Below are 19,326 nucleotides of genomic sequence, written 5' to 3'. Positions count from 1 at the left end.
TGTTAACCCTAAGAAATCTAGTAAACTTAATAAATACTATGATATTCCTTCCTCTGTGGAAGTGTTTCCTTTTCCAGACCGTGTGACGGAGATTATTTCACAGGAATGGGAGAAGCCAGGGATACCTTTCTCCCCATCTTAAAAAGATATTTCCTGTTGTTGACTCCATTAAAGATTCATGGTGCACGTTGCCTAAAGTAGAAGGAGCTATTTCTTCTCTGGCTAAGAGAACTACAATCCCTATAGAGGATAGCTGTTCCTTTTAGGATCCCATGGATAAGAAGCTGGGGACTTATTTGAAAAAGATGTATGTTCATCAGTGTCTGTAATGGCAACCTGCAGCTTGTATTGCTACAGTAGCTAGCGCAGCATCTTATTGGTGCGATGCCTTGTCTGAATCAATTTTAGAAGAGACTCCATTGGAGAACATCCAAGATAGGATTAAGGCTCTCAAATTAGCCAATTCCTTTATTTCTGATGCTAACATGCAAGTTATTAGACTGGGAGCCAAGATGTCTGGCTTCACTGTCCTATCCCGCAGGGCTTTGTGGCTGAAATCTTGGTCAGCTGATGTTACCTCCAAGTCCAAGCTTCTGGCGCTTCCTTACAAGGGTAAAACCTTGTTTGGACCTGGTCTGGCAGAAAACAATTCTGATATTACGGGTGAGAAAGGGTCTTTTCCACCACAAGACAAGAAGAACAGACCTGAATGTAGTCAAAGTAATTTTCGTTCCTTTCGTAACTTCAAAGGTCAAAAGTCTTCCACTCCTTCTTCCAAGCAGGAGCAGTCCAAGTCTTTTTGGAAGCCCAATCAGTCTTGTAACAAGGGGAAGCAATCAAATAAGCCCTCAGCTGAGTCTAAGTCAGCATGAAGGGTCGGCCCCCAGTCCGGGATCGGATCAAGTGGGGGGCAGACTTTTCCTGTTTTATCAAGCGTGGATATGAGATGTCCCAGATCCTTGGGCTGTGGACATAGTAGCTCAGGTTTACAAACTAGAATTCAAAACTTTTCCTCCCAAGGGCACATTCCACCTCTCAAGATTATCTGCAGACCAGGTAAAAAGAGAGGCATTCTTGAACTGAGTTTAGGACCTTTCTTCCCTGGGAGTGATTGTTCTAGTTCCAGTAAGGGAACAGGGTCTAGGATTCTATTCAAATCTGTTTGTAGTTCCCAAAAAAGAGGGAACTTTTCAACCCATTTTAGACCTAAAGTGCCTAAACAAGTTTCTCAGGGTTCCGTCCTTCAAAAATGGAAACTATTCATTCCATTCTTCCTTTGGTCCAAGAGGGTCAGTTTATGATGACCATAGACCTAAAGGATGCGTATCTTTATGTTCCCATCGACAGGGATCATCACAAGTTCCTGAGATTCACCTTTCTAGACAAACACTTTCAGTTTGTGGCTCTTCCGTTTGACTTTGCCACAGCTCCCAGAATTTTCTCAAAGGTTCTGGGGGCTCTCTTGGCAGTGATCGTGTCCCTGGGAATTGCAGTGGCACCCTACCTGGATGACATCTTGGTTCAGGCGCCATCTTTTCAACAAGCAAACTCTCATACAGAGATCTTGTTGTCTTTTCTATGTTCCCATGGATGGAAAGTGAATCTGGAGAAGAGCTCCCTTGTTCCAACTACAAGGGTGGTTTTCTTAGGGACCATAATAGATTCCCTATCTATGATTTTTTTTTTCTGACAGAAGTCAGAAAATCCAAAATTCTCTCCTCTTGCCTCTCTCTACAGTCTACTGTTTGGCCATCAGTGGCTCAATGTATGGAGGTAATTGGTCTGATGGTCGCTTCCATGGACATCATTCCCTTTGCTCAATTCCATTTAAGAGCTCTGCAGTTATGCATGCTCAGACAATGGAATGGAGACCATTCAGATCTGTTTCAGAGGATAGATCTAGACCAGTCAACAAGAGACTCTCTCCCATGATGGCTTTCTCAGGAGCATCTGTCTCAGGGCTCATGCTTCCAGAGACCTTCCTGGGGGATCGTAACCACGGATGCCAGCCTGCTAGGCTGGGGAGCAGTCTTGGACTCATTAAAGGCACAGGGAATATGGACTCGGGAGGAGTCTTCTCTCCCCATAAACATCTTGAAGTTGAGAGCTATTTACAATGCTATGATGACTTGGCCTCAGTTGTCCTTAGCCCGGTTTATCAGGTTACAATCGGACAATGTCACCTCAGTGGCTTACATCAATCACCAGGAAGGAACTCAGAGTTCCTTAGTCATGAAAGAGGTGGCTCGGAAGCTCACAATTGTTGTCTATCTGCTATCCACATTCCAGGAGTAGACAACTAGGGGGCGGATTTCCTGAGCAGACAGACATTTCATCCCGAGGAGTGGGCTCTCCATCCGGAGGTGTTCTTTCATGTTAACCCTCAAGTGGGGGGTGCCCGGAGTTGGATCTGATGGTGTCTTGGCAGAACGCCAAGCTTCCAATGTACGATTCAAGGTCAAGAGATCCGCAGGCAGCTCTGATAGATACTTTGATGGGTTCTTTGGGTGTTCAGTCTAGCATACCTGTTTCCTCTGTTTGTGCTACTTCCACGAGTCATTGCTCGTATCAAACAGGAGAGAGCATCTGTAATTCTAATAATTCTAATAGCTCCTGCATGGCCTCCCAGGATCTGGTATGCAGACCTAGTGAAGATGTCCTCTCGGCCACCTTGGAGGTTGCCTCTGAGGAAGGATCTAATAACGTTGCTGGTCTTTCTATGGGGTGCCGCTTTCAATAGCGCAGTAGCCTATTTTTGAAAGCTTTTCGAAGGGAACGTCTAATAGCCTGCGCAGTAAGACCCGTACTATTATAGCCACACAATCCCTTAAAACCAGCAAAGTACAGGGTACATTGTGGTGGTTAAGGGGTTAAACAACTTTCCAATTCACTTCCATTTTCTAAATGTGCTCAATCTTTTTATATGCCCACTTTGTGAGACACCAGCTCCTACTGAGCATGTGTAAGATTCACAGGATATGTGTTTATGCATTTTGTAATTGGCTTATGGCTGTCACATGATACGATAGGAAGGGAAATGTAAATAACTTTCACCTATATTACGAGTTGTGCGTTTGTGTTTTAACGCAGAAAAAATGGCCATTTCAGCATTTAAAACAGAACCGCAGCCATTACAAGTCTTGTCGGTATAGCTGTACCACAAGCCTTTTAGCCTGTAACGCAACGTCAGTCCCACACACGTTACAAAACTGTTACATAAAACTCATAACTACAAAGTACACTAAAGACCCATAAACTACCTATTAACCCCTAAACCGAGGCCCTCCCTTATCGCAAATACTATATTAAATTTATTAACCCCTAATCTGCCGCTCCCGACATCACCACCACTAAAAATAATTAATCACCCCTATTCTGCCACTCCCTGACATCGTCACCACTATAATAAAGTTAGTAACCCCTAAACTGCCGCCCACATCGCCCCCACTGTACTAAAGTTATTAAGCCCTACACTGCCGCCACTATAATAAACCTATTAACCCCTAAACCGCAAGCCCCCACAATGAAATATACTAAAGTAAACTATTAACCCCTAAAATGAAAGCCCCCACATCGCAAGAAACTAAATTAAACTAGTAACCCCTAAACCTAACGCCCCCCCCCCCTAACTTTATATTAAAATTACAATTTCCCTATCTTAAATTAAATTAAAACTTACTTGTCAAATTAAAAGAACTAAGTTCAAACTAACAATTAAACTAATATAATTATTAAACTAAAATTAAACTAACTACCAATTAAATAAAACTAAACTACACATTAAAAATGTCACTACTCTAAAAATAACAAAGTATCTAATTGCAAAAAATAAAAAAGACTAAATTACGAAAAATAACAAACGAAATTATCTAAAATAAAAAAGAATTACACCTAATCTAATAGCCCTATATAAAAAAAGCCCACCCAAAATAAAAAAAAAACCTAGCCTACAATAAACTACCAATAGCCCTTAAAAGGGCCTTTTGTAGGGCATTGGCTTAAGTTAAACAGCTCTCTTACCTGTAAAAAAAATACAAAAAAATATAAAATATAATGAAAAATTTGAAAAAAAAAACTTCTTACTCTTTTACGCATCTACAACCACAAAAAAACACCCATGCTAAATAGTTTATAAATTTTGTCCTGACTTTAGAAATAACCAATGTTTACCCCCTTAACGGACCGGCATTTCAGACTAAACCTTCCCCAAAAGACCAGAGTATTTTTAGCATTTTTGCTATCACTACATTTAAACAGAAATATAGCTTTTTTATATTTACCTATCAAAACTATATATTTATTTTTTAGTAGACAACCCAAAGTATATTGATCTAGGCTCATTTTGGTATATTTCATGCCACCATTTCACCGCCAAATGCGATCAAATAATGTGGTGAAAAACTGTCAAAATGCTTTCAGATTAGGGGCGGCCTTCAAGGTCTAATAAATTAGCATATGAACCTACTTGGTTTAGCTTTCAACTAAGCATACCAAGAGAACAAAGCAAAATTGGTAATAAAAGTAAATTGGAAAGTTGTTTAAAATTACATGCCCTATTTGAATCATGAAAGTTTTTTTGGGACTCGACTGTCCCTTTAAGTGTGAGAAATGAGTTACACATATTAAAATGTATTATAGTGATATTGTTTTAGTTAAATACAACTATTTAAATTGTTATTATTAAGGTAAAGGTTATATTTCTTTAGTTAAAGGAATAGTCTACAATAGAATTTTTATTTTTTTAAAAGATAGATAATCCCTTTAGTACCCATTCCCCAGTTTTGTATAACCAACACAGTTATATTAATATACTTTTTACCTCTGTGATTTCCTTGTATCTAAGAATCTTCTGACAGCCCCCTGATCACATATTTTTTTATGTATTATCTATTGACTTGCATTTTTGTCAATCAGTGCTGTGTTGTGCTAACTCTTAAATAACCCCAGGGGCGTGAACACAATGTTATCTATATGGCACATGAACTAGCAGTCTCCTGTTGTGAAAAGCAAATACAAAAGCATGTTATAAGAGGCTGTCTGTAGTGGCTTAGAAACAGACAGAAATTTAGAAGTTTAAATGTTATAAATTATATTAATATAACAATGTTGGTTGTGCAAAGCTGGGGAATGGGTAGTAAAGGCATTATCTATTTTTTTAAAACAATAACAATTTTAGTGTAGACTGTCCCTTTAAATGAAACTATTTAAATTATTATTAAAGTAATCATTATTTTTCTCCTTCCAATAAAGTGCAGCTGCAAAGTTGATCAAATATGAACCTATTAAACTGAAGATAGTTCACCTCCCAATAATTAAATTTTTCAATGATTTATCTATCTATTTCTAATGGTATATAACTAAATTAATAATTGTCTGCCTTAACTGGAAAAATAATCTGAAAAAAATAATATTATTTTAAAAATTAAAACTTTATGTAGAAAACCATGATTTAAATGGATTTAAATCAAGCCTTGTTAATAGTGATTTAAATTGTGATTTAAATCAAATCCACCCTGGCTAATAATATATATATATTTTCTATTTGTTTGTTGCAAAAATTAATATTAAATCAATTTATGTTAAATTATGCAATAATTGTATGCTTTGCATAGCATATGTAACATTTATGAATACATTTTTTTTTTATATTATTGCAAAGTATTTCACTACCCCCATCCATCTACTTCATAATGCCTCCCCGTCTAGCAAAATGACTGAGTAATTGTTTGATCAATGTAGTAATTCATTTTTTATATATTCTTCATTGGTCTCCATAGAGGAGACACATCAAGATACTTTTTTTAATCAAATGATAATGTGAATGTTGTAAAAACATTTCTATATTTTTTCTGTGTTTTATTTCTCTTAAAAGGGACAGTCAACTCTAATTTTGTTATTGTTTAAGAAGATAGATATTCCCATTATTACCCATTCCCCAGTTTTGCGCAGTACGTCCTACAAAACAATGTCCTTAACGACCAAGGACGTACCCTGTACGTCGTTGGTTCCTTCAAGTGGTGGAAGTGATCCTGATCGCTTCCAGCCGCTTTACTGTGATGCCTCGATATTGAGGCAACCTGCAATAACAGTTTTTAGCCATCCAATGCTGCTGCAGAGAGAGCCACTCTGTGGCCCTTTCTGCATCGGGCATTAATGGCCACGATCGTTGAAGGGTGGGAGCCGATGTGGGAGGCGAGTGAGCGGCCATTGGTGGGAGGAAATAGTCAGAAGGGGCAGGATCGTGGGCGGAGTCACCGGGAGCACGCACGGACGCGCACGCATGCACGGGGGGGACGGGAGCATGCGCGGGGTGGGAACCGCTACACTATGGAACATTTGGCCAAATAAAGTAGGAGAGAGGAGGGAGATAATTGTGATCTAAGGGATCTGGGAGGGGTGGGGGTGGGTTTTTGAGGGGGGAAAGCTATACTACAGAAAAATAGGGGAAAAAAAGAAAAAAAAAATGTTTTATTGTAAACTGGGTACTGGCAGACAGCTGCCAGTACCCAAGATGGCACAAATAAGGTAGAGGGGGAGGGTTAGAGAGCTGTTTGGGGGGGCAGGGAGGTTGGGGGCTAAGGGGGGATTCTACACAGCAGAATGTTTAAAAAAAAAAAAAAAAAAAAAAAAAAATATAAATATATATATATATATATATATATATATATACACAAAATACCTTTTATTTTAGTACAGGTAGACTTTCTGCCAGTACTTAAGATGGCGGAGACAATTGTGGGGTGGGGGAGGAAAGAGAGCTGTTTGGGAGGGATCAGGGAGTGTGATGTGTCAGGTGGGAGGCTGATCTCTACACTAAAGCTAAAATTAACCCTGCAAGCTCCCTACAAGCTACCTAATTAACCCCTTCACTGCTGGGCATAATACAAGTGTGGTGGGCAGCGGTATTTAGCGGCTTTCTAATTGCCAAAAAGCAACGCCAAAGCCATATAAGTCTGCTATTTCTGAACAAAGGGGATCCCAGAGAAGCATTTACAAACATGTGTGCCATATTTGCACAAGCTGTTTGTAAATAATTTCAGTGAGAAACCTAACGTTTGTGAAAAAAATAGTGAAAAAGTGAACAATTTTTTTTATTTGATCGCATTTGGCGGTGAAATGGTGGCATGGAATATACCAAAATGAGCCTAGATCAATACTTTGGGTTGTCTTCTAAAATATATATATACATGTCAAGGGATATTCAGGTATTCCTGACAGATATCAGGGTTCTAATGTAACTAGCGCTAATTTTGAAAAAAAGTGGTTTGGAAATAGCAAAGTGCTACTTGTACTTACTGCCCTATAACTTGCAAAAAAAGCAAAGAACATGTAAACATTGTGTATTTCTAAACTCAGGACAACATTTAGAAACTATTTAGCAGGGTTGTTTTTTGGTGGTTGTAGTTGTGCAACAGATTTTGGGGGTCAAAGTTAGAAAAAGTGTGGTTTTTTTCAATTTTTTCCTCATATTTTATTATTTTTTTTATAGTAAATTATAAGAAATGATGAAAATAATGGTATCTTTAGAAAGTCCATTTAATGGCGAGAAAAACGGTATATAATATGTGTGGGTACAGTAAATGAGTAAGAGGAAAATTACAGCTAAACACAAACACCGCAGAAATGTAAAAATAGCCTTGGTCCCATACGGACAGAAAATGGAAAAGTGCTGTGGTCATTAAGGGGTTAATATACTTTTAACCTCTGTGATTACCTTGTATCTAAGCCTCTTTTGACAGCCCCCTGATCACATGACTTTTTATTTTTGTTTTGTGCAGAACCGACTGGCGTGAGCACAATGTTATCTATATGGCCCACATGAACTAGCAGTCTCCTGTTGGAAAAAGCAAATAAAAAGCATGCGATTAAGAGGCTGTCTATGGTGGCTTAGAAACAGGCAGAAATTTAGAGGTTTAAATGTTATAAAGTATATCAATATAACAATGTGGGTTGTGCAAAGATGGGGAATGGGTAGTAAAGGTATTATCTAACTTAATAAACAATAACAATTTTAGTGTTGACTGTCCCTTTAAGTGTCACTCATGTACCCATCTGCATGCCACTTCACTGAATGTAATATGTGATAACAGTGGCTACATTATATTATCTAATTAGTTCTATGTGTAATGCCCAGAACAGATAAAACCAAAAGGAAATACATTGTTTGGTTGATTTATCTGTGTTTAGACAGTGTTCTGATTACTGCATTTTTATTACGCAATTAAGAACTTTATGCCCAGGTAAACAATTTTAATCAAAACCAGCAGTTTACAGTAAATGGCAATCACTGTTAAAAAACCTGTATATAAAAATGCCATTTGACATTGTAAGATAAGATTATTAGTGACAAGCAAGAGGAAAGCTAAACAGATACCAATGTAAATACACACTTTTTGTTTAAAGGGACAGGAAACCCCAACATTTTCTTGATTTGGATAGAACATACAATTTTAAACAACTATCCAATTTACTTATATGATTAAATTTGCTTTATTCTCTTGTTATCTTTTGCTGAAGGAACAGCATTGCACTACTGACAGCTAGCTGAACACATCTAGTTAGCCAATCACAAGAGACAAATGTGTGCAGGCACCAATAAGCAGCTAGCTCCCACTAGTGAAGGATATGTGTCCTTTCACAGAGCCAAGGCTCACACAGAGATTGTATTGGCCTTTCTAAGGTCTCACGGGTGAAAGGTGAACATCAAAAAGAGTTCTCTGTCCCCACTCACAAGGGTTCCCTTCCTAGGAACACTAATAGATTCGGTAGCAATGAAAATATTTCTGACGGAGGTCAGAAAGTTGAAACTTTTAACTACTTGCCGAGTTCTTCATTCCATCCCTCAGCCATCTGTAGCTCAGTGCATGGAGGCAATCGGATTAATGGTAGCGGCAATGGACATAGTCCCTTTTGCACGGATACACCTCAGACCACTGCAACTATGCATGCTCAAACAGTGGAGTGGGGATTATGCAGATTTGTCTCCTCAAATACAGTTGGACCAGGGGACCAGAGATTCTCTTCTCTGGTGGTTGTCTCAGGATCACCTGTCTCAGGGAATGTGTTTCCGCAGACCAGAGTGGATCATCGTAACGACCGACGCCAGTCTGTTGGGCTGGGGTGCGGTCTGGGACTCCCTGAAAGCTCAGGGCTTATGGTCTTGGGAAGAAACGCTTCTCCCGATAAACATTCTGGAACTGAGGGCGATATTCAACGCGCTTCAGGCATGGCCTCAACTAGCTGCGGCCAAATTTATCAGATTTCAGTCGGACAACATCACGACTGTAGCTTACATCAATCATCAGGGGGGAACAAAGAGTTCCCTAACGATGAAGGAAGTAATCAAAATAATCAGGTGGGCGGAGGACCACTCCTTCCATCTCTCAGCAATTCACATCCCAGGAGTAGACAACTGGGAGGCGGATTTTCTGAGTCATCAGACTTTTCACCCGGGGGAGTGGGAACTCCACCCGGAGGTATTTGCCCAGCTGACTCAGCTATGGGGCATTCCAGAGTTGGATCTGATGGCGTCCCGTCAGAACACCAAACTTCCTCTCTACGGATCTAGGTCCCGGGACCTCAAGGCGGCATTGATAGATGCTCTAGCAGCGCCTTGGTCCTTCAATCTGGCTTATGTTTTCCCACCATTTCCTCTTCTCCCTCGTCTGATCGCCAGAATCAAGCAGGAGAAGGCGTCTGTGATTTTGATAGCGCCTGCGTGGCCACGCAGGACTTGGTATGCAGACCTAGTGGACATGTCATCTGTCCCACCATGGACACTGCCAATGAGGCAGGACCTTCTAATACAGGGTCCGTTCAAGCATCCAAATCTAGTTTCTCTATGTCTGACTGCTTGGAGATTGAACGCTTAATTCTATCGAAGCGTGGTTTCTCTGAGTCAGTTATAGATACTCTGATTCAGGCTAGAAAGCCTGTCACCAGGAAAATCTACCATAAGATATGGCGGAAATATCTTTGTTGGTGTGAATCCAAGGGTTACTCATGGAGTAAGATTAGGATTCCCAGGATATTGTCGGCCAGTTCTTTAAAGGGACAGATATTTGCTCTGTCTATTCTTTTACACAAGCGTCTGGCAGAGGTACCAGACGTTCAAGCGTTTGCACAGGCTTTAGTTAGAATCAAGCCTGTCTATAAACCTGTGGCTCCGCCATGGAGTTTAAATCTAGTTCTTTCAGTTCTTCAAGGGGTTCCGTTTGAACCTTTACATTCCATAGATATTAAGTTGTTATCTTGGAAAGTTTTGTTTTTGGTAGCTATCTCTTCTGCTCGAAGAGTCTCAGAATTGTCTGCCTTACAGTGTGATTCACCTTACCTGGTGTTCCATGCAGATAAGGTAGTTTTGCGTACTAAACCTGGTTTTCTTCCTAAAGTGGTTTCTAACAAGAATATTAACCAGGAAATTGTTGTTCCTTCTCTGTGTCCCAATCCTTCTTCGAAGAAGGAACGTCTGTTGCACAATCTTGATGTAGTTCGTGCTCTAAAGTTCTATTTGCAAGCAACTAAGGATTTCAGGCAAACATCTTTCTTGTTTGTTATCTATTCTGGTAAGAGGAGAGGTCAGAAAGCGACTGCTACCTCTCTTTCCTTTTGGCTGAAAAGCATCATCCGTTTGGCCTATGAGACTGCTGGCCAGCAGCCTCCTGAAAGAATTACTGCTCATTCTACCAGAGCAGTGGCTTCCACATGGGCTTTCAAGAATGATGCTTCTGTTGAACAGATTTGTAAGGCAGCGACTTGGTCTTCACTGCATACTTTTGCCAAATTTTATAAATTCGATACTTTTGCTTCTTCGGAGGCTATTTTTGGGAGAAAGGTTTTGCAAGCAGTGGTGCCTTCCATTTAAGGTACCTGTCTTGTTCCCTCCCTTCATCCGTGTCCTAAAGCTTTGGTATTGGTATCCCACAAGTAAAGGATGAATCTGTGGACTGGATACACCTTGCAAGAGAAAACATAATTTATGCTTACATGATAAATTACTTTCTCTTGCGGTGTATCCAGTCCATGGCCCGCCCTGGCAATTAAGTCAGGTAAAAAAAATTTTTGTTTGAACTACAGTCACCACTGCACCCTATGGTTTCTCCTTTTTCTTCCTAACCTTTGGTCGAATGACTGGGGGGTGGAGCTAGAGGTGGAGCTATATGGACAGCTCTGCTGTGTGCTCTCTTTGCCACTTCCTGTAGGGAATGAGAATATCCCACAAGTAAAGGATGAATCAGTGGACTGGATACACCGCAAGAGAAAGTAATTTATCAGGTAAGCATAAATTCTGTTTTTAAAGTTATCAATTGTATTGGCAGTCACTGCCTTCTCAGGAATACAGTTCCACAGTTTGATTTCTCTCACAGTGAAACACAGTTTTTCATTGTTTTAAATTATACCTTCTTTTATGTAGCCTTAAAGGGAGATAAAACCCAATTGTTTTCTTTCATGATTTAAAAAGAGCATACAATTTTAAACAACTTTCTAATTTACTTCTATTATATCATTTGTTTTATTCTCTTGATATTCTTTGCTGAAAAGCATATCTAGATAGGCTCAGTAACTGCTGATTGGTTCCTGCACATATAAGCCTTGTGCGATTGGCTCACCCCATGTGGATTGCTTTTTCTTCAAATAAGGATATCTTAAAAATGAAGCAAAATAAATAATAGAAGTAAATTGAAATATTGTTTAAATTTGTATTCTCTATCTGAATAATGAAAGAAAATGTTTTGGGTTTAGAGCCCCTTTAAAGGGACGTAAAACCCAATTTTTTCTTTCATGATTTAGATAGAACATGACATTTTAAACAACTGTCTAATTTACTGCTATTATCATATTTTCTTCGTTTTCCTGTTATCCTTATTTGAAAAGCAGAAATGTAAGCTCAAGAGTGTGCACGTGTCTGCAGCACTATATAGCAGCAGTTTTACAACAATGTTATACATTAGCAGGAGCACTAGATGGCAGCACTGTTTCCTGTCACCTAGGTATCTCTTTAGCAAAGAATAACATGAGAATAAAACATTTTTGATAATAGAAGTAAATTGGAAACTTTTTAAAAATTGTATTCTCTATCTGAATAATGAAAAAACATTTTTGGTTTTAATGTCCCTTTAAAGAGCCCTATTTAAGAAGGTGTGGGCAGACAATTTTCCCAGACAGGCAACCTGCCAGCTCCAATTTGCAGCTAAAGATGCAGCATCCGCCGATAGAGGTTGTTATCATACAAGAAATCCAACCCCCTGCTCTCATGCAAGCAGGGTTTTTAAAGGGACAGTCAAGTCAAAATTATTTAGAGCACACAATTTTACCCCTTTAATGACATTGCTGGTCTTTCTATGGGGTGCCACTTTCAAGAGCGCAGTAGCCTCTTTTTTTTTTAAAGCTTTCTATAGGGGAAGGTCTAATTGCGTGTGCAGCAAGACCCGTGCTATTATAGCCACACAATCCCTTAAGACCAGTGAAGTACAGGGTACGTTTCCAACAACTTTCCAATTCACTTCCATTATATAAATGTGCTCAATCTTTTTATATACCCACTTTGTGAGACACCAGCTCCTACTGAGCATGTGTAATATTCACAGGATATGTGTATATGCATTTTGTGATTGGCTTATGGCTTTCACATGATGCAATAGGAAGGGAAATGTAACTAACTGACATTAGCCAGAAAAAAATTTAACTTATCATTTGAAATTCAAAGTGCTTTTGCATTGTCTTTTTATTTTGCATTTATTGATTATTCTACTGTGTTTAGTTGTCTTTTAATCACTCCAGACAGGTCTTTGGAGATTTTCCTAACCTGAGTTAAATCACCTTGGACTGATTTAACTCAGGTTAGGAAGATCTCCAAAGCTGAATATGCAGCTTCATAAAAAATAAAATAAATTCTCAATTAGAGAACAATAAGTTTGTATGTAGCAATAAACTGCTACCTCATTAATTATGGTTGAACAATTTATTGTGCAGATATGATGATCAGCAAAAATACAGACACGAATTATAGCAAATTGTTATGTTTTTCATTGATTTACTAAGGTAATTTCCTGTAATATTAATATAATTTGTTTTTAAGCTAAAACTGTTTCACTCTGAACTTTTGGCCCAATTGGAACACAAGCTGGAATTGGACATCAAGTATCTAACTGTAAGTGCAAAGTCTTCATGTCTTTTGTGCCGTTAAATCCTTTACCTCTGTTGTTTGGGTTTGTCACAATGTAACTAATAGCATTTCCTTCACTATCCCCAGGCGACATTAAAAAAATACCAAGTGGAACATCGCTCCAAGTCTGAATCTATTGAGAAGTGCCAATCGGAGCTTAAGAAACTGCGGAAGAAGTGTCAGAACAGTAAGAACCCTCAGAAGTATGGAGACAGAGAAGTGCAGGTATAGTCAGTGTTACAGCTATCTATTCTGGAAATATGTATAACACAGGGCCCAAGATCCTATACTACAGATGCTTGTTGGAAATCGTCTACACTTGTACCCTCCTCGGTTAGAAATGATAATCCAATTATGGGGTCAGTAACTTTCAACCTTCGCTTTTCCCTTTATTTTTACTGATCTTGACAGCTAATCGCCAAGCATGACACTCAGTTTGTCATATGAAAACATAGACAGTATGACTCCTGATTGGATAGATAGTCATAGTATCATTAATTTGTAAAAAATGGTAGTAATGATTTGAGGACTCATAAAGTCAGTGAGACATTGGGAGCTTCACAGCAATAATAGCTGTTAGTGTTACCCTGACAACCCCTACTCATCAAGTTGGTGGCAGACATGTTCTCAATCAGAGAACCTGCCCATCTGCAATTGCCACTTGTAATGGGGCATTGCTTGTCAAAATCAAATATAATATACAAATACAGTACCAGATTTAGCCAGTTGAAGCCACCACCTATGGTACAAAGTTCAGTACTGCTGGATTGGATAAAGAAAAGCTATCTCCCAGTGGGGATGGAAGACAGAGTCCAACCTATTTGTAAAGGTGTTCTTGAAGCAAATTTGAATACAATTAACACTTGTCATTGTCCCTTTAACACTGAAAAGTTATAATTATTTTAATTCATAATGGTTTCTTTGCCAGCTTTTTCAGATTGAACATTCAAGTGAGAATAGGATTTAGTAATTTCTCATAGGTTTTGAGTATTGTTCATATTTATCATTTTCAGCCAATGATCAATTGATCCCTGAGTATCAGCTGTTCACAAACATGCACTTTCTCTTAGTTTGAATATTAGTTTAACCACTTAATTTTTTTCATGCAAAAATAATTGTGTTTAATCAGTATGTGTTTAATCTCCCTTTAAAATAATGTATAGGGCCCTTTCTATATGTGTATATGTATGTATTTATGTACAGTTTCAATAAAGAGGAAGAAAGTGTTCCCAAAATGAGTGGTCTAAATGCATGCACAGATTACCCACCTTGTGTGTTGCAAATGGAGAAAGGAGTAAGTGTAAATGTTTATTATTCCTACCATCAAGGAACAATGTTCTACATACTTGTAACCTGAGATGTAGCAGCAGTGCTGCAAAATACACCTGTGTTATTATTATAAACATTAACTTTATAAAGTATGAACAAGATGTAAAATAGCACAGGGATGTGTGGTGTTATCTACATAAAAGATAAACATTTATACATGGTCATTTTTCTCTGTGGGGTAAACACTTTTTAACTTTAGCTTGAAACTAATACTGCAGTATCAGTTGATTACTTTCTGCTATTGCTTATTGGTTGATAGGTACTTCCTGGCAATGTTCATTGGTTGTTAGGTATGTTCTGTACTTCAGGTACTTTCTGCTAATGTAAATAGGCTGTGGTACAAATGCACATAATTAGCCAATGAGCAATAGGAGGAAGTATCTATCAGCCAGCAATAAACTATCAGAAAGCACATTATGAATACTGCTGTATTCGTTTGTCCCTGCAGAAAACTATACATGTTTAAATGGTGCTCTTTCAAACGGATAACATAAAAGTTTTGAGCACAGTGTCCTGTTAAAGGGACAGTAAACACCTTGAGATTTCAATATAAAATGCTTATTTATGTTTAATAACTTGCATTTAATATGCAATATACTTGCATTCTTTATTTTGCCCCCTTTTCATATAATTTAGCTTGGAAAATTTTGTATTTTCTAATTGTCATATATAATTCTCATAGCTGGATATGCATACAGTAGACTTATCAAGGCTAATTGACTTTACCATGTAACAATTTCAAAACAATGCACTTTATACTGACATAATGATGTGGTTAGCCTTGTTGTCTGCAGAGTCAAGTCCAGATTGGCTCCTCCAAACAGCTGCAGCAAACATGATGTTAATTTTGTTATAAAATGTTTAGACTTGCCTGATATATTATTTTGTAGCAAGACAACAAAAATGTCTTGTAATTACAAGGTGGTTACTGTCCCTTTAAATGTATTTTCTACACCTAGTAAATTAATTAGCAATAGCTGTTCTATATTTGCTTTTTATAGACTTTAAATGTTTTTTGGGAAAAATGTTTTCAGTGTGCACAGTGACCTTCAGTTGATCAGATACCAGCATCACAATGCATGTGTCACATTTGGCAGCTGTATGCCAAAAAAACTGATAAACTGTTGCTTTGGGGACTGTTCTTGGCGTAGATATTCCCATAAGAGTTCTAAACATCCTTCTTTTTTTTTATTCAAACTTGTGTTAACATTTGAGTATTCCTAATGCATTCTCCAAACTTTATTGATACTTTTTTTCTATCTAATGTGTTGATTATTTTAATTAAGTATAGCATGTTACATTTTTCTTAAAAAAAAAAAAAAAAAGTATATATTTGCAATTGTCTTTCCCCCCTAATTTCAAGTAATGATAGCAAACAAATATCTAAGGAAAACACGCATTGCTGACACACAATGGTATTCCTTAAGGCCCTCAAACAGCTATGTAAAGGAACATGACATCACATCCTGACAGGAAATATTGAAGCAGATAAAACTGGCACTGTATCAGCTCTAACACATTAGCTGTGCAACCCTAATTCAGTAAATATTCATCTCTAAAGGATAAAAAATATTTTTTTTGTTCCCTGAGAATGGACAACTGTAGCTGTATACATCTAATAGAAAAAGACACAAACTTAAATGGAAATTTAAGCCAAAATTAAACTTTCATGATTCAGATAGAACATGCAATTTTAAAAAAACTTTCCAAATGATTTCCATTAACAAAATGTGCAGTCTTTTTATATTTACACTTTTTGAGTCACCAGCTCCTACTGAGCATGTGCAAGAATTCACAGCAGATACATATATGCATTTGTGATTGGATGATGGCTGTCACATGACACAGAAGTAGTGGAAATAGACAGCACTTTGAAATGTCAGAAAATAAATCTACTACTCAATTGAAGTACAGACTAAGTGCTATTGCATTGTCTTGTCATCATGCATTTGTTCATTATGCAAATCTACTGTATATACTGGTCCTTTAATCTGAAGCCAGAGCTGGTATATAAATAATAGGACATATGTGAACATTATGTAAAATCACCACCGATTATACCCATTATAAGTAAATTTGTCTGCAGATATATTTTGAACATTGAAACTTTGTGATTTAAAAAAATACTAAAAAGAAATGATCATTGTACCTGAATGGAAGAGGAGAGGGGTCTATATAAAAATCTTTCTTTAAATAAAGTGAGACACAATATTGCTACTTGGGAATATTACTACTTCCAATAATAATGAAGGGTAACAACCATTTAACAGCTAGACACCATTTAACACAGGCCTGTCCAACCCAAGGCCACAATGCAGCCACCCCCAGTGTACTTTTTATCTGCCCCTCATTTTCCCGTGACCCATTAATTTTTTCCTCTCTTGGGGCCTGAGGATCAAATATTCTCTCACTTGGAGAGAATTATAGTGCAGACTTCACAGGGACTAAACTCACTGAATGCCATAAGACAAAGGGGTGCCTCCCATAAAACGTTCCACTCAGATGAAATTATACAAAATGATTCTCCAGCACTGTCAGATCTTTCACAATATTCTAGTAAGGATTTTTTTTCTATACTTCTCCAAAGGGTGTACTCTGCATTTCTGTATGTAAAGAAGAGACAAGCCTAGTGCAATATAGCACAGCATTACATGAGAGCTTTGTTACACGTAGACTTTGTGCTTTGTATTTTACATTACTGTATACTGTAGATTGGGTCCTTTAAGTTTTATTACATTTAAGCATTGCACTTTCTATTTTGTATTTTAATGCATTTAGATTCTGTATGCCGTAGTGTATTTACAAATTCTGGTTATGCTTTGTGCTCTTTCACATACAGAAATGCAGGAAATTACACTCGCAGAAGTATAGCAAAAATGTGCCTTTTTCTCCAACATAGGTGTGTCCGGTCCACGGCGTCATCCTTACTTGTGGGATATTCTCTTCCCCAACAGGAAATGGCAAAGAGCCCAGCAAAGCTGGTCACATGATCCCTCCTAGGCTCCGCCTTCCCCAGTCATTCTCTTTGCCGTTGCACAGGCAACATCTCCACGGAGATGGCTCAGAGTTTTTTGGTGTTTAAATGTAGTTTTTATTCTTCAATCAAGAGTTTGTTATTTTAAAATAGTGCTGGTATGTACTATTTACTCTGAAACAGAAAAGAGATGAAGATTTCTGTTTGTAAGAGGAAAATGATTTTAGCAACCGTTACTAAAATCGATGGCTGTTTCCACACAGGACTGTTGAGAGGAATTAACTTCAGTTGGGGGAAACAGTGAGCAGACTTTTGCTGCTTGAGGTATGACACATTTCTAACAAGACTTGGTAATGCTGGAAGCTGTCATTTTCCCTATGGGATCCGGTAAGCCATTTTTATTAAATAAGAATAAAGGGCTTCACAAGGGCTTTAAAGACTGGTAGACATTTTTCTGGGCTAAAACGATTGATTTATAAGCATTTTTAATAGTTTATAGCTTTGAGGAGTTATTTTATTCTTGGGAATTATGTTAAAGAAACGGCAGGCACTGTATTGGACACCTTTTTCACTGGGGGCCTTCTCTAATCATAGGCAGAGCCTCATTTTCGCGCCACTAATGCGCAGTTGTTTTTGGGAAGCAAGGCATGCAGATGCATGTGTGAGGAGCTCAGATACATAGAAAAAGCTTACTGAAGGCGTCATTTGGTATCGTATTCCCCTCTGGGCTTGGTTGGGTCTCAGCAAAGCAGATACCAGGGACTGTATAGGGGTTAAATATAAAAACGGCTCCGGTTCCGTTATTTTAAGAGTTAAAGCTTTCAAATTTGGTGTGCAATACTTTTAAGGCTTTATGACACTGTGGTGAAATTTTGGTGAATTTTGAACAATTCCTTCATACTTTTTCACATATTCAGTAATAAAGTGTGTTCAGTTTAAAATTTAAAGTGACAGTAACGGTTTTATTTTAAAACGTTTTTTGTACTTTGTTATCAAGTTTATGCCTGTTTAACATGTCTGAACTATCAGATAGACTATGTTCTGTATGTGAGGAAGCCAAGGTTCCTTCTCATTTAAATAGATGTGATGTATGTGACAAACAATTTAGAGAAAATGATGCCCAAGATGATTCCTCAAGTGAGGGGAGTAAGCATGGTACTGCATCATCCCCTCCTTCGTCTACGCCAGTCTTGCCCACACAGGAGGCCCCTAGTACATCTAGTGCGCCAATACTCCTTACCATGCAACAATTAACGTCTGTAATGGATAATTCTATCAAAAACATTTTAGCCAAAATGCCCACTTATCAGCGAAAGCACGACTGCTCTGTTTTAGAAAATACTGAAGAGCATGAGGACGCTGATGATAATGGTTCTGACATGCCCCTACACCAGTCTGAGGGGGCCAGGGAGGTTTTGTCTGAGGGAGAAATTTCAGATTCAGGGAAAATTTCTCAACAGGCTGAACCTGATGTTATTACATTCAAATTTAAATTGGAACATCTCCGCGCTCTGCTTAAGGAGGTGTTGTCTACTCTGGATGATTGTGACAGTTTGGTCATTCCAGAGAAATTATGTAAGATGGACAAGTTCCTAGAGGTCCCGGGGCCCCCCGAAGCTTTTCCTATACCCAAGCGGGTGGCGGACATTGTAAACAAAGAATGGGAAAGGCCCGGCATACCTTTTGTCCCTCCCCCTATATTTAAGAAATTATTTCCTATGGTCGACCCCAGAAAGGACTTATGGCAGACAGTCCCCAAGGTCGAGGGGGCGGTTTCTACTCTAAACAAACGCACTACTATCCCTATAGAAGATAGTTGTGCTTTCAAAGATCCTATGGATAAAAAATTAGAGGGTTT

The 19,326-nt window shown here is 38.3% G+C and overlaps 1 protein-coding gene across 1 annotated transcript in view; it reads left to right on the top strand.

Moving 5' to 3' along the window:
- The window catches only part of LOC128638617 (brain-specific angiogenesis inhibitor 1-associated protein 2), a 276,667-nt gene that overhangs the window by 171,303 nt on the left and 86,038 nt on the right, over window positions 1–19,326 (top strand). Inside the window, exons 5-6 of the mRNA XM_053690680.1 lie at window positions 13,079–13,150; window positions 13,253–13,390. Of these exons, the coding sequence (XP_053546655.1) occupies window positions 13,079–13,150; window positions 13,253–13,390 (210 nt within the window). The remainder of the gene's footprint in view (window positions 1–13,078; window positions 13,151–13,252; window positions 13,391–19,326) is intronic.

This window comes from Bombina bombina, chromosome 8 (assembly GCF_027579735.1).
Source record: "Bombina bombina isolate aBomBom1 chromosome 8, aBomBom1.pri, whole genome shotgun sequence".
NCBI classification, from domain to species: Eukaryota; Metazoa; Chordata; class Amphibia; order Anura; family Bombinatoridae; genus Bombina; species Bombina bombina.
The sequence above is the reverse complement of the archived record's forward strand: the minus strand, read 5'-3'. Positions and strand labels throughout refer to the sequence as shown.